The sequence below is a fragment of the Moschus berezovskii genome, chromosome 21 (assembly GCF_049115385.1).
Source record: "Moschus berezovskii isolate FMDL1 chromosome 21, NW_MosBer_1.0, whole genome shotgun sequence".
NCBI lineage: Eukaryota > Metazoa > Chordata > Mammalia > Artiodactyla > Moschidae > Moschus > Moschus berezovskii.
In genome coordinates this window covers 44,639,863-44,667,250 of record NC_142480.1, presented here as the reverse complement: position 1 = coordinate 44,667,250, position 27,388 = coordinate 44,639,863, and the positions used below count along the sequence as shown (strand labels likewise).

Here is a 27,388-nt window from a genome sequence, read left to right as displayed (position 1 = left end):
ACCATCTTAGTGGGTGTGAAATAGTATCTCATTGTGGTTTGGATTTGCATCTCTTTAATGACCAACGTGGGCTTCCCTTGTGGCTCAGCTGGTAAAGAATCCACCTGCAATGTGGGAGACCTGGGTTTGATCCCTGGGTTGGGAATACCCCCTGGAGAAGGGAAAGGCTATCCACTCCAGTATTCTGGCCTGGTGAATACCATGGACTATATAGTCCATGGGGTCACAAAGAGTCGGACAGAACTGAGCGACTTTCACTCACTCACTCACTCAATGACCAACGTATATCTTTCCTTTTCTCTTTTGCCTTTCGCATTGCTTATTTTCTCAGCTATTTGTAAGGCCTCCTCAGACAACCGTTTTGTCTTTTTGCATATCTTTTTCTTGGGGACGCTCTTGATAACTGCCTTCTGTACAATGTCATGAACCTCCATCCATAGTTCTTCAGGTACTCTATCAGATCTAATCCCTTGAATCTATTTGTCACTTCCACTGTATAATCATAAGGGATTTGATTTAGGTCATACCTGAATGGTCTAGTGGATTTTTCTACTTTTTTCAATTTAAGTCTGAATTTGGCAATGAGTTCATGACCTGAGCCACAGTCAGCTCCCGGTCTTGTTTTTGCTGACTGTATAGAGCTTCTCCATCTTTGGCTGCAAAGAATATACTCAATCTGATTTCAGTGTTGACCACCTGGTGATGTCCATGTGTAGAGTCTTCTCTTGTGTTGTTGGAAGAGGGTGTTTTCTATGACCAGTGCATTCTCTTGGCAAAACTCTTAGCCTTTGCCCTACTTCAATTTGTACTCCAAGGCCAAATTTGCTTGTTATTTCAGGTATCTCTTGACTTCCTACTTTTGCATTTCTGTCCCCTATGGTGAAAAGGACATGTTTTTTGGTTGTTAGTTCTAGAAGGTCTTATAGGTCTTCATAGAACTGTTCAACTTCAGCTCCTTCAGCATTACTGGTCAGGTCACAGACTTGGATTACTGTGATATTGAATGGTTTGCCTTGGAAACAAACAGAGACCATTCTGTTGTTTTTGAGATTGCATCCATATACACATTTGAATGCAGAGTTTCAAAGAATAGCAAGGAGATATAAGAAAGCCTTCCTAAGTGATCAATGCAAAGGAACAGAGGAAAACAATAGAATGGGAAAGACTAGAGATCTCTTCAAGAAAATTATAGATACCAAGGGAATATTTCATGCAAAGACGGGCACAATAAAGGACAGAAATGGTATGGGCCTAACAGAAACAGAAGATATTAAGAAGAGGTGGCAAGAATACACAGGAAAACTATACCAAAAAGATCTTCACTACCCAGATAACCACAATGGTGTGATCACTCACCTAGAGCCAGACATCCTGGAATGCGAAGTCAAGTGGGCCATAGAAAGCATCATGACAAACAAAGCTAGTAGAGGTGATAGAATTCCAGTTGAGCTACTTCCAATCCTAAAAGATGATGTTGTTAAAGTGCTGCACTCAATATGCCAGTAAATTTGGAAAACTCAGCAGTGGCCACAGGACTGGAAAAGGTCAGTTTTCAATCCAATCCCAAAGAAGTGAAGTGAAGTGAAGTGAAGTCGCTCAGTCGTGTCCGACTCTTTGCGACCCCATGGACTGTAGCCCACCAGGCTCCTCCATCCATGGGATTCTCCAGGCAAGAATACTGGAGTGGGTTGCCATTTCCTTCTCCAAATCCCAAAGAAGGGCAATGCCAAAGAATGCTCAAACTACTGCATAATTGCACTCATTTCACATGCTAGCAAAGTAATGCTCAAAATCCTCCAAGCCAGGTTTCAACAGTACATGAACCGTGAACTTCCAGATGTTTAAGCTGGATTTAGAAAAGGCAGAGGAACCAGAGATCAAATTGCCAACATGCGCTGGATCATCAATAAAGCATGAGAGTTCCAGAAAAACATCTACTTCTGCTTTATTGACTACCCCTTCTGCTTTATTGACTCTGACTGTGTGGACCACAGCAAACTATGGAAAATTCTTAAAGAGATAGGAACAACAGACCACCTGACCTGCCTCCTGAGAAATCTGTATTCAGTCAAGAAACAACAGTTAGAACTGGACATGGAACAACAGACTGGTTCTAAATTAGAAAAGGAGTGTATCAAGGCTGTATATTGTCATCCTGCTTATTTAACTTATATGTAGAGTACATCATGAGAAATGCTGAAATACAAGCTGGAATCAAGATTTCTGGGAGAACTATCAATAACCTCAGATATGCAGATGACACCACCCTTATGGCAGAAAGCAAAGGAGAACTAAAGAGCCTCTTGATGAAAGTGAAAGAGGAGAGTGAAAAAGTTGGCTTAAAACTCAGCATTCAGAAAACCAAGATCACGGCATCCGGTCCAATCACTTCATGGCAAATAGACGGGGAAACAATGGAAACAGTGACAGACTTTATTTTTGGGGGCTCCAAAATCACTGCAGATGGTGACTGCAGCCATGAAATTAAAAGATTCTTGTTCCTTGGGAGAAAAGCTATGACCAACCTATACAGCATATTAAAAAGCAGAGACATTACTTTGCCAACAAAGGTCCATCTAGTCAAAGCTATGGTTTTTCCAGTAGTCATGTATGGATGTGAGAGTTGGACTATAAAGAAACTGATCATTGAAGAATTGATGCTTTTGAACTGTGGTGTTGGAGAAGACTCTTGTGAGTCCCTTGGACTTCAAGGAGATCCAACCAGTCCATCCTAAAGGAAATCAATCCTGAGTAGAGTATTCATTGGAAGGACGCTGAAGCTCCAATACTTTGGCCACCTGATGCGAACTGCCTCAATGGAAAAGACTCTATGCTGGAAAGATTGAAGGCAGGAGAAGGGGATGACAGAGGATGAGATGGTTGGATGGCATCACCTACTTGATGGACATGAATTTGAGTAAACTCTGGGAGTTGGTGATGGACCACGGAAGCCTGGTGTACTGCAGTCCATGGGGTCACATAGAATCGGATACGACTGAGCGACTGAACTGAACTGAATGACCAATGTTGTTTAACATCTTTTCATGTGCCTATAGGCCATTTGCATATCTTCTTTGGAGAAATGTCTATGCAAGTTCTTTGTCCACTCGAAGCAAAAAAGAAAAACCCCCACCGATTTACCTATTTCACTGGGCCAGGTCTTAGTTACAGCATGTGGGATCTAGTGTCCTGACCAGGGATCAAACCTGGGCCGCCTGCATTAGGAGTGTCAGCCACTGGACCGTAGGGAAGTCCCATCTTTGACCATTTTTTAAATTGGTTTGTTGTCTTTTTGCTTTTGAGTTGTTAGAGTTCTTTATATATTCTGGATATTAAACTCTTACCCAATATATGATTTGCAGAAAGAGTCTCTTTCATTCTGTATGTGGTCTTTTAACTTTCTTGAGAATGTTCTTTGATGCACAACAGTTTTTAATTTTGATGAGGATTACTTTATTTTTCCTTTCACTTCCTTTTCCTGGCAGCCCCACTCTGAATCAGACCTGACAAGAGCATCTCTCACGGGCTAGGTGTGGTACTGGGAGCTGCAGAAGACACGGGCTGAGTCAGACCACCCAGACCATGTGGAATCTCACAGGAGGGAAGTGACACAGGTCCTTGACGTGAGGCAGAGATCAACCTGAGATGGGTACAGATGAATCCCCTGATTGGAGAAAATAGGTAAAGGCTTCCGAGAAGGACATTTAAAGAAAGGTGGAATTGACTGACATAAAAACAAAAAATTGATTATGAGAGCAGTCAGTAGTTTGGTCTAACTGGCATAGAGGGTGGTGCAATTGGAGAGGTAGTGTATGGATTTATCCAGGGGCTGGAATGACATGTACTTGGTCAAATCCAGTGTTTCTAAAATGGTCACGTGCTCACATATCACTTGGGGAGCTTGTTCAGATTCAGGTTCAAGAAGTCTGAGGTGGGGTGATCCTGCTTTTCTACCAGATTCCCAGGCAATGCTAGTGTTGCTGGTTTAGGGTTCACAATCTGAAGAGTGAAGATGTGGTTCATTCACTCAACAAACATTCTGTGCAGAATATCACGACATGCGAGTCTTGGTGCTGAGCAGAAGTGGATGAATGAGCCATGTTTTTGCCTTTGTGCAATTTAACATTTGATAAATGATCTTTTTTAAAGCAAACATGATTCTGTTAATTTATAATTTATTAAAGTGTTATTGCTGTAATTGAAAATGTTACAGAGACTTTTAAATTCAGTCTTGTGTAGGAAGAATTGTATTAAGGAAAATTATGTGAATAAATATTCCCACGAAATACATCTGAATGGTTAAAAATTACTGGAAGAGAATTATCAAATAGTAAATGTCTTTTTTTAAATATTAAAAATTTCAACAACAACAAAATGCTAGTAACCACCATTCTATTTTCTGTCTCTATGAATTTGACTGCTCTAGGGACCTCATATAGTGGAATTGTACAGTGTTTACCTTTTTGTGATTGGTTTATTTCACTTAGCATAATGTCTTCAAGCTTTATCCAAGTGGTTGTGTTGGGGTCACTGGGAGGAGGGCAAGAGGGATTCCATCTTGAAGACTTAAGGCAGGATGTGAACTGGGGCTGAACCCTGTTAACCATCGTTAAAGAAAAACCAGGAAACCCCTTTCTCACAGGTGGCAAACAACAATTGGAAGTAAGGGTCAGGTTGTCTCAGATTAATGATAGTGTCTGCAACTGCATGTTGTGTTAATTCTTCCATGCCTGTATGTTGTAAAACTAATTACTAACGTTTAACCAGTCATGTAGCAGAGGGTATATAACCGAGTCCTCCGAAATCACCATAGGCCTTGTTGGGAACCGATTCCCCTTGGACCTGCTGGCGTAATAAACTGTTCTTCATTGTCTTGAGTGTCCTCTGAGGTGTGTTTTGTGACTCCAGATTCTACAACAATAGTTTGTGTCCTTTTATTCATTTTTAATTTTGTTTTTGGGAGGGCACAAGGTGCGGCATGTGGGATCTTAGTTTCCCAACCAGGAATTGAACTAACTGAACCCCCTGCATTGCAAACTCAGAGTCTTAACCACTGGACCACCAGGGAAGGTCTAGAATTTCTTTCCTTTTAAAGGTTGAATCCCATTCCGTTGTTTGTTTACCACTGGTTGTTTATTCATCTGTTGATGGACACTTGGATTGGTTATACCTTTCAGTTATTGTGAATAAGTTATTATGAAAATGAGTGTATAGTTATGTCTTTGAGACCTTGTTTTCAGTTCTTTTGGGCAAATACCCACAAGTGGGATTGCTGGTGTAACTGCTATTTTTAAATGAATTAATAAATAATTATTTAAAAACTTTCCTGAAGTTTTTCAAATAAAATAACCAGTAATACAGTTATACCTACTGATGTAACCCACTTAAGTGGTCTTCTTCTGGGAGGGGTCCTTGATAGTTTTCGCAAGTATAGTGGGGTCTCTTAGATAAAAAAAATAGGGAACTGCTCATCCAAGGTAGTGGCAGAGGCGACGAAGAGCTGTGGCCAGTGTGGAGAGGTAGTTAGGGGTTAACATTGCCCGGATCAGGTGACCCTTTAAAGTGAGAGAGTGACCTCTGGGTTTCTAGCTTGTACCACAGGGAGGGGTGCTAAGGAGACCCAAGGTCAGTGGGGGAGTTGATGAAGTCAGGTTGGCCCAGTAGAGTGAGGGGGGCCTTGGGCACCAGGTGGTGGCAGTTTCTATGTAGTTTGTTTATTTATTTATTTATTTGGCTGCACTGAGTCTTTGTTGCTGCAAGCGGTGGCTATTCTCCAGCTGTGATATGTGGGTTTCTCATTGCACTGGCTTCTCTTGTTGCAGAGCATAGGCTCTAGGGAGCGTGGGCTTCAGGAGTTGCAGCTGCCAGTCTTTATAGCACAGGTAGTTGTGGCGCACGGGATTAGTTGCCCCATGGCATGTGGGGTCTTCCCAGATCAGGGATCGAACCTGCATCTCCTGCATTGGCAGGCAAATTCTTTTCCACTGAGCCACCTGGGACGCCCTCTAGGTATTTTGTTTTGAGGAGCCTGGAGGAGATGTGAGCTGCAGTTAGGAACATGAGGGTTATCTGCTTTGTGTTTCTTCTCTTCAGCCAGGTCATGAGCTCTAGGAAGTCAGGATCAGGGCAGGCTTATAGTTACCGAGGTATGCATACCCAGAGGCTAGATGTAAATTCCTGGTGGGTGGTGGGTGCGTCTGGGTGGTATGGCCATACTCCTGAGACAACTACAACCCACCTCTTCAGACACTCCTTCCCCAGCAGCCGATGCAGGGGGTGTGGATTCCATCTCTGGTCAGGGAACTAAGATCCTCACCTCACAAGGGACCCCAAGCAAGGACCACCAGCTGGACCCAGACAACCCACAGAATTGTGCAAAACTGTTTTCTTTCAGCCACTAAGTTTTGGAGCTATTTGTTCCTGCTACAATAGAAAACTGCAACCGTCTCCCTCATCAGACTATGTTGTTGTTTTTCAGTTGCTTAGTTGTGTTTGACTCTTTGCAACCCCATGGATTGTAGCACACCAGGCTCCTCTTGTCTTCCACTATCCCCCAGAGTTTGCTCGAATTCATGCTGTTTGACATCAGACTGAGTTCCCCTAAAAAGCAGGAGTAGGTTCCCTGACCACTCCAGACCTCTGGTCTGAGTCCAGAGCCTGAGAAGGACCAAGTGTTCATCAAACATTCCTCGAGTGAATAAATGAAACCCATCAAAATTCCACCGTTCACCCTGAGATAGAATAGATTTATTAGCAAGAGGTAATCAGGAAACATATATTTTTACAAAAATGGAAATTGTTTTCCAAACAAGCTGTAAGTTGAAATATTATAGGACTTGAAATAGAATTCTCATACCACTAGGTATTGCTTACAGCAAAAGTTGTCTGTTTGTCGGAGTGGAGCATGCCTGCCACTTCAGAGTTGACCTGTGTTTTCTATACTGTACAATGTAAAAAATAGATGGTAGTATTCACAGAATAAGCACTACAGTACTATATTCCTGCTAGAAGGCATTTAGACAGGACTACAGTATATGCAATAAAAACACTTGGTTATTGAGTTCCTAAATCTACAGTGTGGTACTATTTTTCACAAGGCATACAGACTGGGAGCATCTCAACGTAAGCTTTGTAGTGACCATTAGGCGGCTCAAAGAGGAAAAGTGACATTTTTCACGTGTTCTCGACTTGCAGTGGATGCTGACCGCCTTTGGCAAAGTCGACACGACTTGGTGTTGTGATTCTGTTTTCCTCGGGAAGTTCTGGGGCCTTGTCCAGGGTTACAGAGACCTATGGTCATGCCCCCTGGTGCTGTTTCCAGAGCCAGGAGAGGCACGGCGCCGAGGCGGCGGCCTCGAGGGCTATCGCGGGGCGTGGTTCTCAGCGGACAGGACCCTGTGCCCTCCGGGTCACTGGGAGGTGCGGAGTTTGGAGACCTGCGATTTGGGCTGGAAAAGCTGCTCTGGAAATCGGCGTCACCATCAGCAGGAAGATTTGTCGATGACCAGACTCCGGGGTATGGTTCCCCCTCCCGCCTCCCCCCACCCCCCACCCCCAACCCAGTTATCACAACTATGTGGAACATGCCGGAGGATGTTGCCTGGCCAACTCAGCCCAGGGGCCTGGGCTGGGGACGGACAGAAGCAGGACAGGTGCCTAAGAGTCGTGTATGCGCGGGGTCTGTTTTCCCTTCGGAGACGAGTAAGGGGCCGTGAAGGACAGACTGAGGGGACGGTTGATGAAAAGAACCAGGCACTGCAGGAGACGATGGCTGGGGAGGGCAGACAAAGTCTTAAACGGTGCAGAAATTCATATTCTGGTTCTATGGGAATCTAAGAACAAGAACGGATTTGTATTCTTGGAGAAGCACATACTAAAGAAGAAAACCCAGAGAAACCAAAAGACTATGTACAGTATCATATAGCACGTGTCCATGGGAGCGGCTGGATCTGGGCTGGGTACCGGCTTCAGGTGGGGAGTTTTGGTTCTATTCGGAGAGAAGACTCGTAGAGGCTTTCTTCATCCATTACAAAAGATTGGTCCAGTAAATACTGGGTTACCTGAGAAAAGGAAAAGAGAAGAAGGAATGCAAGCTGATGCGATCTTCATAATATACTATGAGACCACTCAGGTGGCCACCGAGTGTCTCCCAGGAATCAGGCAGCATCACGGAGAGAGGGGGCATCAGGCTTGCACATGAGGCAAAGAGGCATTAAAAACAATGTGTCTTTTTTTAATGTTTATGATTTTGCTTCTTTATTATTATTATGTTTTGGCCGCACTGCAAGGCATGTGGGATCTTAATTCGTCAACCAGGATTGAACCTGTGTCCCCTGCACTGGAAGGCAGACTGTTAACCACTGGACCACCATTGAAGTCCCTGTTGTATCTTTAATACAATTTTTTAGTATTGTCTTAATTTTTTGTCTTCATAGTAATAGAAAATCACATACGGTCAAAATTACTCTGGACCATCATTCCTATGCGTTAGAAGACATATTTTAGGCTCATATCAAAAAATCGTCTATACCTATGGGACTTGCCTGGTGGTCCAGTGGCTAAGACTTCACACCCCCAATGCAAGGGGCCAGGGTTCCATCCCGGTTGGGGAACTAGAACCCTACATGCTGCAACTAAGAGTCCAAGTGCTGCTGCTTGCTAAAGATCCTTCATGGTGAAACAAAAACCTGGTACAGCCAAAAAAATAGGTATTTCAAAACACAATCATCTCTATCTGTAGACTTCCCTGGTGGCTCAGCTGGTAAAGAATCCGCCTGCAATGTGGGAGACCTGGGAAGATTCCCCTGGAGAAGGGAATGGCTACCTACTCCAGTATTCTGGCCTGGAGAATTCCACGGACTGTATAGTCCATGGGGTCGCAAAGAGTTGGACATGAATGAGCAACTTTCACGTTCATATCTATATCTATACATCGAAAATGTCAATTGCAGCATCTAGGCTGTGGATGTATGGGTGTTCACAGTTCCTTCGTGCGTGTGTGCTCAGCTGCTTCAGTTGTGTCTGACTCTTTGTGACCCTATGGACTGTAGTCCGCCAGGCTCCTCTGTCCATGGGATTCTGTAGGCAAGAATACTGGAGTGGGTTACCATTTCCTACTCCAGAGACAGTTTTTTCAGTGTTTCCATATGTTGGAAAAATGTTCTTAAATATCAGGATTATGTAGCATGAGAGAGAATCCCCCAGGAGCTGACCGTGGAAGTTGAGGCTGTGTAAGAAAGAGGCTCCCTGTTCTTCCCCTCACGAGGCTCACTCCAGGGCAAAATCTCAGAGTGGATAGTCAGGGAGAGTCACCACATGGATTAAACTATTCTCCTTCCTCCATGTGCCCCACTTTACCCAGCTCCCGAGTGCTTTGTTGGACACCTGTGTGTTAAATGTACAATGAGAGGTCAGAGCCTACATCTCACAGGCAGACCCCCACCCTTCATAAAGAATCTCTCCAAGGCTCAGCAGTGGCTCAGATGGTAAAGAATCTGTCTGCAACATGGGAGATCTGGGTTCCATCCCTGGGTCAGAAAGATCCACTGGAGAAGAGAATGGCAACCCACTCCAGTATTCTTGCCTGGAGAATTCCATGGACAGAGCAGCCTGGCAGGCTACAGTCCATGGGGTCCCAAAGAGTCAGACAGGACTGAGCAACTAAACACTTTCACGTTTCCAAGGTTCAGTGGCTTGTCAGTTGTTTGGAGCTGGTTCATGTTTTTCCACAGACACTTAGATCAGGAGGAAGAAAACAGTTACATTTCTTAGTATGTAATTGGGAACCTTCTGATAGCTGCTGGAGAAAAATCAAGTCCTTGTGAGCTTCTTTGCTAGTTGACCCTCTGCTACTGTGAGGGACAGACCCGGTTGTCTAGGATGCTGACCATTAGTCACTGATGAAAAGGTTACTGTGTCTGATTCATGGCTCTCAACCAGCACCTCCAGGAAGATGACCTCAGATTTCATGTCTAGACAAACTCTGATAAAGATGTGGCAATCTTACAGCTATGGGAAATAGACCAGACTTTTATATTTTTCTGTCTTTTAAAAAGTTACTTATTTTTATTTCTTGGCCATGCCATGTAGCATGTGGGATCTTAGTACCCCAACCAGGGATTGAACCCATGCCTCCTGAAGTAGAAGGGCAGAGTCTTAACCACTGGACCACCAGGGAAGTCCCAGAACCAGACTTTTATATCTAGCTAGTAGCTTCATACGAACAGTTCTTTGTAGAGCACAAAATCTCAACCTTCCAAACACTCTGGAAATCAGCAGACTGGTCAGTTTTCTCCATCATGAGCATTTGTTTCCCTAAGTGTTGCTTCTGTTGAGACTGGCAGCAAACACCCCACTGCAAAGTTGTTAACAGAAGGAGCCTGAAGGGCATGCGATCCATGGATTGTAGGCTCTTCTGTCCAAGGGATTTCCCAGGCAAGAATACTGGATTGGGCTGTCATTTCCTTCTGCAAATCTAAAGGGCAGTAACATTTATTTGTGTTGCACATTGGAGCTGAAGGGCAAGATTAAGAAGGGGGCAAAGGCCTAATACAGTGCCTGGAATCTGGTAAGTGTTCCATAAGCAGAAAGAATGAGTGAATGACAAGGAAAAAGTGGCACACTTGATTAAGGTTCCTCTTCTCCCTGTGGCTATCAGCTATAAGACACAGTGAGTTCATGGAACCTGGCAGGAGACAGGGCAAGTCTATCACAAAGGAGTGCATGCATGTTCAGTTGTGTCCGACTCTTTGTGACCTCATGGACTGTAGCCCACCAGACTCCTCTGTCCATGGGATTTCCCAGGCAAGTAAACTAGACTGGGTTGCCATTTCCTCCTCTAGGGGATCTTCCCAACCCAGGGATTGAACCCAAATCTCTTACATCTCCTGCACTGGCCAGCAGATTCTTTACCACTGAGCCATGTGGGAAGCCTCAAAGAAATATGTGCGTGTGTGTGGTCTGCTAACAGAGTGAAAAAAAAGTTTTGCTGTGCTTGCAAACACACACAAAGAATGAGTGATGCGACTGGCGTTGGGAGGGGAACTTACTTGGAGGCTGGGGGACTTTCTGCTGGGTGCCCTTTCTAGCTGTGAATTTTGAAACTGGTGAGCATTTCGAAAAGATGTGATAAACACGTCCTCTCTTGCCTCCGAGGAGACCAGCATGATTCTAAGCCATCCTGAGGCAGGTAAAGATCAGACGGGAGCTATGGGATGACCACAAGCTCTGTCTGAAGGAGGGGGAACTCGTGGAGGGTCAGGGGACAGCACACAGGGAGGAGGGCTTCCTGGAAGAGTGGGGCCCAGAGAATTCAAGGCAGAAAATGCTTGGGTTTGGAGCGGGAGGGGAAGAGGCAGGAAGAAGAGGGGTGCTGCCACAGCACTCGTGAGAAATCAGAAGTGACTGCAAATGCTGCCAGCTCACCTTTGCTTGGTGCTCAATCTTGTAGGCAGTTTGTTGAAACTGGCGGATCTCTCGGATGATGTGGGATATCTGCGGGAAAGAATGAGAATTTTAAATATTTATTTTAACTTATATTTATTATTTATTTGGCTGCGACATGTCTTAGTTGCCACATGTGGGATCTAGTTCCCTGACCAGGGATCAAACCTGTGTCTCTTGCATTGGGGGCATGGAGTCTTAGCCAATGGGCCACCACAGAAGTCCCAGGAAGGCAAATTTTAGAAACAATTTGCTCTTAGTACCACCCCAGGACCCCTCCCCCTGCAGAACAGAAGGAACATCAATAGCCATCAACTCAGCCTCTTAATTTACCTCCTGGGAGATGCTACTGAAGCATCATGATTTTCCTTACACCAGCAACCTGCCTCAAAGGCTGATCCTTGGTAAGAATCGATAAATCTACAGGTTATAAGGGGTAACACAGACTATCTGTCCTTCTCTGACTTATTTCACCGATCACAATATCCTCAAGGTCCATCCACGTTGCTGCAAATGGCAGAAACTCACTCAATGTATTTATTTATTGAAGTATAGGCAATGCACATTGTTATATGTTACAGGTGCACAGCACAGTGATTTACAATGTTTAAAGGTTACACTCCATTTGTAGCTATTATAAAACACTGGGTATATTCCCCATGTTGTACACTATATCCTTAGAGCTTATTTTATACATAACATTTTGTACCTCTTAGAACTCCATTCTTTTTTAAGGCTGAATAATATTTCAGTGTGTGTGTGTGCATATATATATATATATACACATATACACACCACATCTTCTTTTGGAGAAGGAAATGGCAACCCACTCCAGAATTCTTGAAAATTCGATGGACAGAGGAGCCTGGTGGGCTACAGTCCATGGGGTTGCAAGAGGCAGAAACGACTTAGTGATTAAACCACCACCACCACCACCACCACATCTTCTTTATCCATTCATATAATCTATAATAAACACTGAATCATTATGTCATATACCTGAAACTATCACAGTATTGTAAATCAACTATACTTCAATAAAAAGATGCATATTCTGAAATGTAAAGCATATATTCAGTCAGATCACACTAACGATGATGAAAATTATTTTAAAGACTCACAGACAATATAGTAACAGAAAATTACCAATCATTTTCTTTGAGTAGTGAAAATAAATGAGTGATTTTGTTGTTAAAAACAAAAAATCCTGATGACCCTGATGCTGGGAAAGATTGAGGGCAGGAAGAGAAGGGGGTGGCAGAGGATGAGATGGTTAGATAGCACCACTGACTCAATGGACTTGAGTTTGAGTGAACTCTGGGAGATGGTGAAGGACAGGGAAGCCTGGTGTGCTGCAGTCCATGGGGTCACAAAGAGTCAGACATGACTTAAGGACTGAAAAACAACAAAAATTACAGCATGTGATTGAGAGAGAAACACATCACTTGAGCAGTGGTGCCAGCTTATCCAACATCCTAAAGCAGCTCCCCTCAACTCCAGCAACAGCTAAAGGCCACTTTCCATGTGCCCGCGGTGTGCAGGACCACACAAAGTCTCCCCATCCTGCCACTAGGGCAGTGCTGCCAACTTGCCCTCGACAGAGAAATCTTACCAATTAAACAAAACCTTAGGAGGAAGCCCATGACACAGAACCAATACAAATGGAGGCTCTCTGGCTGGAGACAACAGGGGAGAAGGATGGGTACAAACAAGGCTCCCTGCTGGAAGGGGGTCTTCATCTCCCCTCCCAGGTCCTAGATTTCTCTGGGGAAACTGGAAACCTACTTGCTTAGGAGGTGTTGCAGAAATGATTCTGCTGTGGCCACATAAAGCAGGGACTTATCTAGGACTTCCCTCATGGTCTCAGTGGTTAAGAATCTGCCTGTCAATGCAGGGGACACAGGTTTGATCCCTGGTCCGGAAAGATCCCACATGCCTCGGGGCAAATATGCCCATGCACCGCAACTACTGAGCCTGTGCTTAGAGCCTGTGAGCTGCAACTTCTGAAGCCTGTGTGCCTGAGAACCTGTGCTCTGCAACAAGAGAAGCCACTGCGATGAGGCTCCTGTGCACCGCAACCAGAGAAAACCCATGTGTAGCAGTGAAGCCCCAACACAGTCAAAAATAGATAAAATAAAGCTTTAAAAAAAAGCAAGTGCTTATCTGAACAACACTGGATGGGCTTGGAATAAAGATACACCTTTTGGAGTCAGACAGAGCCCCAGACCCGGCTCTGCCCTTTAACTTAGGGGTGATCTTGGGCTGGTCCTGGATCACGCCCAGCCTCAGCTTGCTCCCCTGTAAGGTGGACAACACACCCACTCCTCAGTCTATAGGCGTTAGAGGAGAGAATGGAGGTACCGCTGGCTCAGGGCAGGCCAATGCTAACCGCCACTTAAGGGGGTGACTGGTCTTACAGGAGGAGCTGGGCTCAGGCTCCCCCCGAGTCGGCCAGGCCTGGAGGCAGAGCTCCGGTGGGCCCGGGCTCGGGTTTTGATGTCCCCCTGCCCCTGCCCCCCTCTGCTGCGGGGAACTCACCATTCTCATCTTGGAGAAGTTGACCAGGCCGTCCTCCGTGTAGTTGGGCGTACCCTCTTCGATGAAAGCCAGGTCAGTGAGGTACATCCCCAGGTAAGGGACACAGGGCGGGTCGCAACTTTGAAGCAAATGGCATTGACAGAGGTTTTTCACTTAAAATGCTGGCGCCTCTCCCAAGAACAGACACACCCCTGTGGGTCACTCACTTTGCTGGATGGAAACGGGTTTCTATTTGCCAAGAGCTAACAGTAGCGCTTGGGCCTGAATTGCCTGCTGGGTGAGAGGGTCAGTCCTCCGGATGGTGGGGGTGACATGGTGTCAGCTGGGGCTTCTCGGTGGACCATCCCCTCTCACCCCAAGCCTGAAGGTCCCCCTCTACCGGCCTGCTCCCCCTCCCAGATAGAGTGCCGGGGCTTGGCCGCCAGCCCCCGCCAGGCTCTCCTTTCCTTTCCTTTCCGTCTCTCCCCTGAAACTCTCCATTGCAACCCCATCCCAGAATCATGTCCTGGGGGTGCCTTGTAGCGCCACCCCCATTCCCACCAGTCACCCCCAGACACTGTCTCCCCGAGATGTCTCTGCCTTTGTTTCTTGCCCCACTGGGACCTCTGCCCACCCAGGCACTGAGCTGCCAGCACAGAAAGCCCTGCTGAGACCACCGTCCTGGATGTGGTCTGGGCGGGGGTTGATGGCCTTTGTGGGGGATGGGCCGGGCCTCTCTGATCTGTGGCTCTGAAGCAGGGGTTCCAGTCATGCCCCGTTTGGTGCCTCTTATGGGGTGCTGGGTCAGAGGGTGATGCTGTGATGGCTCTGGTGGTCACTCTGCCCCGGTGGAGCTCCTCACAGCTCCCTCGAGGGACTCCCCACACAGTGCTCTACAGACTCCTCTCAGCTCAGCACACAGCCGCAGCGATCTTCCTTTCTAGCCCATCTCCCCTCTGTCTCCTGGTGGCAACTCTGCCTCTCCAGAGGGGGTCAGGACAGGCAGGACGGTAGAGCAAGGGAAGAAACCTGGTGTCAGTCCCCGGTCTGCCCGCCGTGTGACCCTGGGCTGTATCATTCCCTCTGGCCCTCAGGCTCCCCTTGTACAACAGCGCTCCAGTTAGCGGAGACAAGTCTAGGTGATCTCAGAGTTGATTTTAGGTGATGCTCAGACACTGTTTAAATAAATTGATTCATATGATGATAAACATTTGATTTTCACCCCCACCACCCAGCATCACGAGTGTCAGCATCATGGTTTTGACACTTCCTAACACTTGCCATTTCCCTCACTCTTTTTTTCTTTTTTGAACAAACAGTAACAGGACTCATTAAGGATCAGAGCCTTGGCATACATCAGGATCTGGTAAGAATTTAATAGCATTGTTTTGTTTTCACTGTATTTATTTTTTATGGTAACCATATATATTTATGGCAAATATGCTGGTTTCCCATTTGCTATCATGAGAGTTTTTCTTCTTTAAATAAAGAAAATAAATTTAAATATTTCTGGGAAATAGTTAATTTAAAGGAGACTATTGCTGCTAAGGTGCTGCAGTCGTGTCTGACTCTGTGCGACCCCATAGACGGCAGCCCATCCGGCTCCCCCGTCCCTGGGATTCTCCAGGCAAGAATACTGGAGTGGGTTGCCATTTCCTTCTCCAATGCATGAAAGTGAAAAGTCAAAGTGAAGTCACTCAGTCATGTCTGACTCTCAGCGACCCCATGGACTGCAGCCTACCAGGCTCCTCCATCCATGGGATTTTCCAGGCAAGAGTACTGGAGTGGAGTGCCATTGCCTTCTCCGAAAGGAGACTATTAAGTACACGCAAATACAGCTGACATGGGGGTATGACAAAGTCTTAAAGGAGGTGGATTTTTGGAGTTTGAGAAATAGTGGAGAGGAGAAATATTATTTGAACTGTTGGTCTTGACTGTTTCATGGGTGTTAAAATCAATTTGGTGAGTGTTGATCAGATTTTTAAAAAAAGTTTTAAAAAAGAGAGAATAGGGAATATCTGAGTTCATTGCATGGTCTAAAAGGACTTTGAGACATTTTTGTTCCTGTTAGGCATATATGCGTTTGTATACAGGGTAACACTGTCAAATATAATTTTATTTTTTTCTTTACTGCAGGTTGTGAAAAAGGAAAAAAAAAGTAAGAATCATGCTGTCACTGGCAGACCTCTCTGAGTCCTTCCGGCCATTAATAGTTCATGGTTGTTATCGGGTGGGCCAGAAAGTTCATTCTGGTTTTTAACATCTTATGGAAAAACCAGAATCATCTTTTTGGCTAACCCAATACATGCCTGGTTTTCCATCAAACTCCAAATCTTAAGCACAGGCTGGTGGATCTGATGGAGAAAAATTTCAAAGGTCTGAGAAGCTACTCTGGGGCTGGAGGGCTGACTGGTGGGTTCTGGGGCTGCCCCACTCCTCCTGCCCTTGGTGGGCACCAGGCAGCCTGGAGAGCTTGGAGGACCTCTTATCTTGGACAGAGGCAGAGGGAAGGCTGAGTGACTGCTCGCTGACTGTGAATGACTGCAGGACGTTTCTGAATGCCTCACAGGGTCCTGACCACTCAGACCAGTGAAAAACTATCTGGGGTCCTCGGGCCACTCGGTGATTTCCCTGAATGATTTACGGGGGGTTTTGATCCAGGTGTGGAAAGATGATGGCTGGGCAAGTGAGTCACTTGCATGTGGCACCGCCAGTCCCAGACTCTATTCTTGTTCATCACCTGCATAGTGAGGGGCTTTAGGGAACAGCACACTTCATTCAGTCATGTACACACACACACACACGCAGAGTCCAGAGCCATGAGGGAAATATATGGTGTTGTCAGAGTGGCTAGAGTAGGGGGCGTGGGGGCAGAGAAGGCTGGAGGAGGGCCCCCAACGGGCAGTACTGTGTGGACACAGATTGTGCTGAGCATCTGAGTATACAGGGAAGCACAGTGGGGACTTCGTGTGGGCAAAACACCCGAAGTGCGGCTAGCTCCGAACTCTCCACGTGGGCATCTGGCCTGTTGGGTGGGGTCCAGCCTTGCCCTGCATCAGGGCCTGGCCAACAAGGCTGTTATGGGCGGAGGCAGAGCCCTCACATGCCTGTACCTGACGTTCTAGGGAGCAGAAAGTGCCCACCCCCCCCAGTCTAAAAGCTGCTTCTGGTTTCCCAGGCAGCACCTAGACATGGATGCCAACACCTGGTGACTCCTGGCACCTGGATCTTATCTATGATCGTTTGGGGCCCCCAAGCCTGATGTTTCTGCCAAGAAATTCCTGATGATGTCAAAGGGGATGAAAGAAATGAGCTGGCATCAGTGACTGAAAGCAAGATGCAGCTGCCTGATGGGGTTCTCCACCAAACCCCAGGAAAGGAGTGGTGACAAGCAGGGGTCACCCTCTGCTCCGCACCCCCACCCCTACCCCTGGCTGTGGGCTGGACTGCCCTCTCTTACAAGCTTCTGGTCTGGGATCTCCTTTCTTTCTCAGGGAGGGGATAAGGGGCTGGGCTGGAATCCCTGGGGTCAGGACCAACAGTTCTGGTATGTGGTGCAAGGAAATCAGGTCCTCAGATTTTGGGGAAATTTTTTTTTTGGTAATGGATTGGGAGTGGGGTGGGGCTCAGAATCCAACATTAGTTTTTGCCACCTGGATTCTGCCTGCTCTGTAGTTTCACAAGCAAGAGACTGGGCTTCGCTCTGTGGCCACAGGCTGAAAATAAAGATGCAAACAGATATTTGCTCTTGTTGGAGCCCCTGGAGCTCCAGGACTGTGGATCCATCACACCCATGTACATAGATGGATGTCCACACCATCAGGAGGTCGTATGGGGTTGCCTGCTGCTCGGCCAGCAGACTTGCTCCCCCAGAGCTGTTCCCATCCTCCACTTAGGGGAACAGAGGGCAAGGGCTGTGACAAGAGCAGCGAGAGCCTGGCTCCTGCGTGCCCTCCATGGGCATCCTATTCAAACTAAAGACAGACGTGCCACTGTGCAAGCACCTGCTGGGTTAAGATTACACAGCTGGGCAAAGCTGGAACTGGCCACTCAAGAGCTTGTGACCAAAATTTTACAGCAAAATGTTGAGTGGAGCTGTGGGCAGCTTCTGGTCACTCGGTGGATGATAGGAGGGGACAGTCTTATGGGTTTCTCCGGGGTGTGGTTTGAGGAAAGAGAAGGGGGGAGATCACATCCATGTGGGGGCATCAGGGCAGCGGACTGACGGGGTGCACACAGCAAGCCTTGTAGGTGGCCCAGGAGATATTTAAGAGAGTAGCTAGGGACAGGAGGTAGGGTTTGGGGGTGCAGTCTTGGCTGGTAAAGCTAAAAGGCCATGTGCTAGCCTGGGTGCTGCACAAGGCTGCATATTATGATGACAGACTAAAAATAAAACACCCAGTACATCAGAACAGGTCTGAAGACCCATGCACCCACATGGTGAGGCCCATCATGAGCTCCTTGTCTGGGCGACTCACCAACTGTGCCCACCCACCACCTCATGTCCTCTGACCTCTGCCCCCCGCCTGGTGAGATGACCCCCAAGTCTTCACATACTGCTGCTTTACGCATAAATCTTGGTGCTTCCGGAGTAATGGGGGATAAACACATGTCCCAATCTGTCCTTCCCCTGCCTGGTCTGGCCTGCATCTCTGTAAGGCAGGAACCTGGTTTGCATAAAGGTCTCAGCGGCCAGAACGCCTGAAGGCCACCTGTGCCCTGCATGGCTGGGTGAAGAGGCGTCTAGGAGAGGCACTTACTCAAGCCCACGGGGAACCTGAAAGAGGGGAGACAGTCAGGAGGGGGACGCAGACAGAATGGGGACCACGGAGGCGGTGAGGCCGTGGCGGCGCTGGGCGAGGAAGCCATGTGAAGGAGGCGGATGGAGCAGCACCTGGGGGCGGGCGGACGGACGGACGGACAGGTTGGTGAATGTGGGGGGCAGCTCCCCACAAGCACAGTCCACGGGGGCTCGCGGAGCCCGGGCGGAGGAGACACGGCCGGACAGCACAGATGGGTGGAACATCTGTCTGAGGACACAAACAAAGTGGAGATGACGGTCAAGGCGATGGGACACAGAGCCAGCACGAGGGCCACAGCGGGGATGACAGGAGAGGAATGAGAAAGGTGGCGGGGCCGGCAGGGCGGGGGTGTGGGGTGCTGAAGTCACTGGAGGGGCTGGAGGTGTGAAAGGTTCCATCCCCAGGTGCTGGGGGCTTTAGCGGGCCTGGTGTGGGCAGCGGCCATGGGGTCCCTCTTGGGAAGGAGGAGAGGCGCTCCCGGGCTCCACTGGAGCCAGGGCCCTGGGGTCTCCCAGGCACTGGGAGGCCCAGCAAGTGGCCACCTAGGAATGGAGAGCAACGGCGAGGGCCAGCCCAATAGGCCATGTGCTCGAGCGCCCGAGAGGAACACAGAGGCAGAGGCTACTGGAGGAACCCCAAGCCAGCATCTAATGAGAGTGACAGCAAACCCATGTTTCAGGAGAGTGCAGCCTCGGCATGTGACAAGGGGCTGAGTCACTGCCGCCCGAGGAGCACTGGCCTGGCCTCTCAGGCAAACCACAGGGCACTGGCTTGGGTCAAGGCCCGGCTCTATCACCATTTCCCCCAATCCTTTGGCCAGCCACTAGCCCCTCAGTGTCCTCGTTTGGAGAAACATCATGGGAGATTTTGTCTCACAATGTGGTTCTCAGTGGGGGCAACTGTGCCTCCCTGAGGGTATCTGGCCATATCTGGAGACCTTCCTGGTCCTCATAACTGGGCGGGGAGAGGGGGGACGGGGGCACTGGTCCCATGCGCAGAGGCCAGGGATGTCTGCATTCTTTCATGCACAGGACAGCCCTCACCACAAAAACTATCCTGGTCTAGGGACTTCCTTGGTGGTTGAGTGGTTAAGACTCCATGCTTCCACTGCAGGTGATGTGGGTTTGATCCCATATGCCCCAAGACTGGAGGAAAAAAAGTAAAAGAACCTGCCTGCCAACGCAGGAGATGCAGGTTCAGTACCTGGGTTGGGAAGATCCCTTGGAAAAGGAAATGGAAACCCAGAATTCTTGCCTGAGAAATCTCATGAACAGGAGACTGGCAGGCTACAGTCCATGGGGTCAAAAAGAGTCAGACATGCCTGAGCGACTTAAAAACAACAAAAGGACAAGAGGACCAAGGTTGAGAAGGTTTACCTCCTGGGCAGTGTTAACAGGGCCAGGAAGTCACCAACTATGCAAACTGTAAAATGTCAATTATTGGTAAAATTGTATTTGTTTGATTCCAAGATGCTGTTGTCTGTAAAACGCACTCTTGTTTTGATGACTAATTATCAAGTACAAAAAGGAAATGCAATCATATGAAATAAACACATTGACTATGAGATGTAGCCTGACATCAGAAACGGTAAAATATAAAATAAAACGTGCATTTTGGAATCAAGGAATCTGGCACCTCTATAATTGCCATCACACCTACCACACTTCTCAAGTCTATTCCTGTGTCTCTCTCTGGAAATGCCCCAACACCATGAATTTTCTTTGGGAGATGATGGAGGAAAAAGTTGACCTGCCCTGGGGGTCTGGGGATGTGTAGGGATTGGTCTTGTGGGCAGACAGATGGACAGACAGACAGACAGGCCTCCTGCTCCGGCCAGGTGAGGCACATGAACGCCTCTGCTATGCAGTTCTATGATTTAAAAAATAATGGTGACAAAATGACACACAACTTACTTTTTTAGAGCTTCTCTCAGATTCTTAAATCTGCCCTCTGATGACACAAGCTTTTGGAGCTTGTCAATCAAAGCTTTAGTCTGGAAGGAATTAGAAGCATTTACTAGTACACAGCACAGGTCAAAGCCCGCGGCTCTGGCCCACACTCGAGGGCCTTGTTCCATCTTGAGATGGGGCAGGTGGGTTCAGGGACTTCCTGGGTCTAGAAACTTGACCCTGAACTTGTGAGGAGGTGGACAAGGATCTTTGCTTTGTGTGCCCATGCTCATACATCTTTCAGAAACTGTGGGAGGGGCCAGGAGGGTCCAAGTGCTGGGGTCCCGAGACCTGGGCTGTTGGGAAGGACGTGATGGGTAACTCCAGAGAGCCGGACCCAGAACAGGGCATCACTGATGTTTTACCATCATGACCTTTCTCATCACTGTACCCAAAGGATGTGACCATCTCCTCACACCGTCACTTTTATATATCAGGGGCACCACCCAAATTTAACGGGCTTCCCAGGTGGCACTAGTGGTAAAGAACCTGCCTGCCAATGCAGGAGACATAAGAAACTCAGGTTCGATCCCGGGTAGGGAAGATCCCCTGGAGAAGGGCATGGCAACCCACTCCAGTATTCTTGCCTGAAGAATCCCATGGACAGAGAAGCCTGGTGGGCTACAGTCTATAGGGCTGCAAAGAGTCAGACACGAGTGAAACAACTTAGCATGTGAATTGAAGAATCAAGAAAAAAAAAAAAAACAGTGAATAAACTTATCATCAAAGAAGAAAAGACCTTGATGGAGAAGAGTAAAGTCTGCAGCAGAGGGTCCTCTCTGCTAAACGACCAAGGCAGGCCCCGCCCACATATTAGGTGGAGCCACTCAGGTGGCTGGTGTTTGTCTTAAGGGTCCAGGTGGGTGCTGTGGAGCGTGTCCTGGGTTGAGCCTGGCTTTGTGCTTCTTCCCCCGCACGACCTGGGGAAAGTCCCTCACCTCGGAGCTCCTCAGCGCCCTCATTTATAAAATGATGAGATGAGTAGTGACTTCCTTTCCAGCACCAAGCCTCAAGATCCAGAACATGGTTGAGAAATCGGGCCAGAGACCTGCCATGCACCATAGGATTAATTTTTATATGAGAAACCTACCCACAGAAAACAACAAGCCAAGTCTTCATTTGGATGGAAGAAGAGATCAGTGTGTGCTCTTTAAGGAGATAGAATGGCAAAACACACCGTCCCTCCATGCTGGTCCCTCCGTGTCAATTAGAAATGTGGTTGCCCGGTTTGGACCAACCCTGCTCAAAGCAAAAATGTATTCTGGGTCTGATGAAAGAGACATATGCTAGGAAGGAAGAAGCCCCACCAGGCCAAGGGTGGATGATTCTGCTTTCGAGATGGCTGCTCTCAGATGCCCAGGCCAACCTCCACCCCAGCCTCCAACCTGCCACCCTCCAGTACTTGGCCTCTTTCCAGAGCTGTGCCCTTGCTTCCTCTTCTTTCCCCTCCACCTGCAGAGAAATGAGATGCTGCAGCTGAAGCCAGATGTGGGGACTGAGGGTCAGAGCCCTTGGTGGGTTCTGTTGCCTCCATACTCCATACATCCATAGGCAAGTTCACACTCAATGCACATCCAGAAAATGGAAGGGTGGGTCCACATGTTCCTTAAGGGCAATGCTCATTCAGATAGTCCGGAATTGTGGGTGACACAGCAGTTACACACTCACATAGCTCCAGGTGAGGTATCACCATGCTTGTTGTCATTGTTTTTCAGTTGCTACGTTGTGTCTGACTCTTCGCAACCCCATGGACTGCAGCATGCCAGGCTCCTGTGTCCTCCACTATCTCCTAGAATTTCTCATGTCCATTGGGTTGTCGATGCTACCTAACCATCTCATCCTCTGCTGCCCCATTCTCCTGCCCTCAATCTCTCCCAGCATCAGAGGCTTCTCCAATAAGTGAGCTCTTCGCATCAGGTGGCCAAAGTATTGGAACTTCAGCATCAGCATCAGTCCTTCCAGTGAATATTCAGGGTTAATTTCCTTTAGGATTGACTGGTTTGATCTCCTTGCTGTCCAAGGGACTCTCGAGAGTCTTCTCCAGCACCACGTTTTGAAAGCATCAATTTTATGGTGCTCAGCCTTTTTTTGGTGCTAGTGGTAAAGAACGGACCGGCCAATGCAGGGGATGTAAGAGATGCAGGTTTGATCCCTGGGTTGGGAAGATCCCCTGGAGGAGGGCATGGCAACACACTCCAGAATTCTTGCCTGAAGAATCCCATGGACAGAGGAGCCTGGTGGGCTACAGTCCATGGGTCTCAAAGAGTCGGACATGATAGAGCACATGCACACAATGGCTGGGCCTAGGTCTTGAATGACATCCTGGAGGCAGGCCAGATCACACACCTTGCTCTCTAACTGCCCTCAAGTTGCACTCTCCTAAGAGAATGGAAGACTTCAGGATGGTCTAGACAATTCCCTCCCAACTCTACGACAAGGGTGATGTAGAGAATAAAGCCAAAAATTTCCCAAACCCCCAGTGGGATGGGAAAACAAAGCCCTTTTCCAGAGGGCCTCTGGAAAAGATGACATCGTTCTGATGGAACAGGGCAGAAGAAAGACGCTGACCTGAAATGGGTCCCTCGGACTCTGCCCATAGCCATGTTTGAACCTCAACAGACTGAACAGACTAGGTGACCTGAAGGTTCTACAGCAGCCTCGCTCAACCTCAGACTCCAAGAGTTCACGAGGTCGTGTGCCACATGTGGGCAGATGTGTGTGGCCTGCTGCCCTGAGCTCCTGCACTGCCAGCCCCTGTTCTTCCACTCACAAGAGAGGCATCTTCCAGCTTTTGTCCTGAGCCCGGCATCCCTGTGTGCTAAGAAGCAAGTGGCCTAGCCTCACTGGGTGAGGTGAGGATGGTAGGGGTGCTCTGCAGTCCTGCTGCCATCTGGAGCTGGAGTGACTGGTTGGCAGTGGAAGGGCAGCAGAGATGTGCCAGGATGCCCTGAGTCTGGCTGTTTATCTGAAGAGGAGGGATTTATGGACCTGCTGCCTCCCTGGGACATGGAATCATGAGCTGTCATTGGCGTGAGAAGAGCAGTAAGGAGTGAGTGATGAACAGAGCCATGAGGGGACACAGTATGCCAGTTCAGAATGGCCCAGATGAAGCAGGCTCCTTGGAGACCCTGGGCCCCACAGCTCACCTGGGTGAAAGACCAGACACCATATTGCGGATGCCTTTGGAGGCATCCCCTGACCCCTGGTGGTCCCTCTCCAGCTTCCAGGGACATCCAGTGCACCCAGGAGGTGGCCCAAATGCCTCCTCTCAGGAGAGCTGTCTCCTCATGACCCCAGGACATAGAGCTTTATTCCTGAGGAAGACTCTGCCTTGTGGTTTTTCAGAATCAGGTTCTGAGTGAATAACCATTAAGTTCATATATAAGATCAGCAACTGTCTAATGGGTAACAGGGACAAGTTAACTCTCTGGGGGTCAGAAGGGATGAGAAATCAGAGTCTGAGGAGAGGACTTGCAGGATCATCTGATCACCATCTTGGTAACCTGCAGGTTTGGACTGAGATCCCCCAAAAGTCACCACTCCTTTGTCCCAACTCAAGGAGAAGAGTGCTGGGAGCAACAATTACTGTCGTATGTCCCACTCTGAGGTACTGACTATTCAGGTGGGAATTAAAGTCCCACAGGGTGCTAGTGCCACACTGAGGGCCTGATATCTGGTCTCAGGTGAAGCAGGAGCAGAGGTTCTCTAGTTTACCTGAAGTGTTGGCCCTTACCCTGTCCTCCATCCACCTATGGATGGTGGCCCTCTGGTCTCCCTGCCCCAGCCCCAGCCCAGCCCAGCTTCCTGCTGGTACCTGTTTAGAGACTTTGAGCCACGTCTTTTTCAGCCGGAAGATCGCGCTCCGGTTCATGGATGAGGTGATCTCCAAAACAGCATTGTAGTTGTGTAAGCATCGGCATATGTCGGCCACGGCCACCCACTTCTCGATGGTGCTCACCCTCGCGTTGATGTCCTCATTGCGGACAATTTCTGAAGCGATCAAGTTACTGATCTTTAAGCCCATGCAATAGGACAAGAAAAAAAAAGCAAAGGGAATAAGTACTGTAAAGATGATAAATCACCATTATTTGCAGATGAAATGATTGTTTGAAAATTCCCAGAAGAATGAATTGGAAAACTGCTAGAATAACCAACAGAGCTCATCAGGGAAGCTGGTTAAAGATTCAGTACACAAAAATAACTTTAAAAAATATAGTAGCAATACCAAATTAGGCTCCAAAATCACTGCAGATGGTGACTGTAGCCCTGAGATTAATAGATGCTTACTCCTTGTAAATAAAGCTATGACAAACCTAGACAGCATATTGAAAAGCAGAGATATCACTTTGCGGACAAAGGTCTGTATAGTCAAAGCTATGGTTTTTCTAGTAGTCATGTACATATGTGAGAGTTGGACCATAAAGAAGGCTGAGTGCTGAAGAACTGATGATTTCAAATTGTGCTGGAGAAGACTCTTGACAGTCCCTTGGACAGCAAGGAGATAAATTCAGTTAATCCCAAAGAAAGTCAACCCTGACATTGGAAGGACTGATGCTGAAGCTGAAACTCCAAAACTTTGGCCACCTTATGTGAAGAACTGACTTACTGGAAAAGACCCTGATGTGGGGAAAAGATTGACAGCAAAAGGAGAAGGGGCCAGCAGAGGATGAGATGTTTGGATGGTATCACCGACTCAATGGACAAGAGTTTGAGCAAACTCTGGGAGAGTGGAGGTCAGGGAAGCCTGCCATGTAGCAGTCCTTAGGGTTGCAAAGAGTCGGACACCACTGAGTGACTGAACAACAGTACCAATTAGAAAATACAATGAAAAAGATATCACCTTCAAAATACCAGTGGGAATCTGTAAATTATGTGGAAACTTTACTGAGAACTATGTAGGATGCTCCATGAAGAATAAAGTTGTCAAAGGCAATAAGAGGACTGATTAAGGAAGAAAAGGATTAGAGTTCAAAATGGGAAAGTAAATTGTCTTTTTTCAAAACTAACAAGCACGTTTAATGCAATTCAATAAAACATGCAATGGGAGTTATCTTGAAAGTCTGACAAAGTGATTCTAAAGTTTATCTGGAAGAACAGTTAAGAAGAGTGAAGGTCTGAGGGAATCGCCCACCATACAACTGAAGCTTGGAGAAGACACACATTTTGGGGCAACCCTTGTCTCGTTCACATATCCAAGGACTCCTCTACCCCACCTCCAAAGCAAATAATCACATATACACAAACAAACTAAATGCGGGCTGGACTTGGAGCAGCCAGGGGTTGGGGAGGTGGTGGAAGCTGGAGCTCAAACATCAGAGAACTAGAACTGCAAGGAACTGGGGCAGCAGGAAATTACCGGCCTTGCCTGTACATTTCTTTGCATTTCCTTTGAGTCTACAATTGTTTCAAAATAAAAAGTACAAAAAACACAACTTGTTATTAAAAAATAAAGATAAGAGAACACTTACAGATGAAAATAAATTATAGGGCTTTACCAACCAGAAATATTCTTCTTTAGAAAAATTTCTAAAGGATGGACATAAAGAAGAATGAGTTATAAAATGATGTAAGAATGGAAAACTACTGACGTGAATCAGGAAGGAATGATAGCACAAAATAGCACACATATTATAAGCCTTAATTAAATGTAATTTTTTTCCATAAAGAAAATACTGAATTCAAAACAGTTTTACATTTATATAATTTTTTTTAAAAAGGAATAGATTAGTCAAATTTTCCAGAGAAGAGAGAATGCAGGAATACTTGCTAGTTTATTCTATGATGCTAGTATAATCTTGATATCAACACCAGATACAGATAACCTTAGAAGAAGGGAAAAGTACACATCCTTTTGTTTAATATAACATGAATATGTTAGATTTGTCTATGGAATGCAAGGATGTTGACTACTAGAGAAAAATCTATAACTGTCATTCATCACATCAATAGATTGAAAGGAGAAAAGCCATATGACCATCTCAATAGATGCAGAAGAAAGTTGATAAAATGCAATACTTATTTATGGTAAAAACCATTATTAGCAAACAAGGGATAAGAAAAAGAATTTCCTTAACTTGATAAACAAATTTTATCCTAAGTGGGGAAATATTAGAAGCACTCTTTAAGGTGGTTCAAATGGTAAAGAATCTGTCTTCGATGTGGCAGACCCGGGTTCAATCCCTGGGTCAGGAAGATCACCTGGAGAAGGGAATGGCTACCTACTCCAGTATTCTTGCCTGGAGAATTCCATGGACAGAGGAGCCTGGCGGGCTACAGTCCATGGCGTGGCAAAGAGTTGGACACGACTGAATGACTAACACTGATAGAGATGAAAACCAAGAACAAGATTCACTATCGCCATTTCTGTTGAACACTGTGGTTTGGGGGCCAGGTCTAGAGGCACCCAGAGTGCAAGTGCATACACCTGAAGGTGCTGCTGCTGCTGCTAAGTCACTTCAGTCGTGTCCGACTCTGTGTGACCCCACAGACGGAAGCCCACCAGGTGCCCCCATCCCTGGGATTCTCCAGGCAAGAACACTGGAGTGGGTTGCCATTTCCTTCTCCAATGTGTGAAAGTGAAAAGTGAAAGTGAAGTCGCTCAGTCATGTCTGACCCTTAGCAACCCCACGGACTGCAGCCTACCAGGCTCCTCCATCCATGAGATTTTCTAGGCAATAG

The 27,388-nt window shown here is 47.2% G+C and overlaps 1 protein-coding gene across 2 annotated transcripts in view; it reads right to left on the bottom strand.

Annotated features, from left to right (window-relative positions):
- Positions 1–7,544: 7,544 nt before the first annotated feature.
- RASGRF1 (Ras protein specific guanine nucleotide releasing factor 1) overlaps positions 7,545–27,388 on the bottom strand; it is a 101,479-nt gene continuing 81,635 nt past the window's right edge. Inside the window, exons 23-29 of one of the 2 annotated variants that reach the window (XM_088829589.1) lie at positions 24,525–24,722; positions 20,675–20,754; positions 18,870–18,989; positions 14,594–14,605; positions 13,981–14,098; positions 11,425–11,493; positions 7,545–8,060 (exon numbers count right to left, since the gene is read on the bottom strand). In XM_088829589.1, the coding sequence (XP_088685715.1) occupies positions 7,968–8,060; positions 11,425–11,493; positions 13,981–14,098; positions 14,594–14,605; positions 18,870–18,989; positions 20,675–20,754; positions 24,525–24,722 (690 nt within the window). In that variant the 3' untranslated portion in view covers positions 7,545–7,967. The remainder of the gene's footprint in view (positions 8,061–11,424; positions 11,494–13,980; positions 14,099–14,593; positions 14,606–18,869; positions 18,990–20,674; positions 20,755–24,524; positions 24,723–27,388) is intronic. The other variant, XM_055417936.2, reaches the window with a different exon arrangement.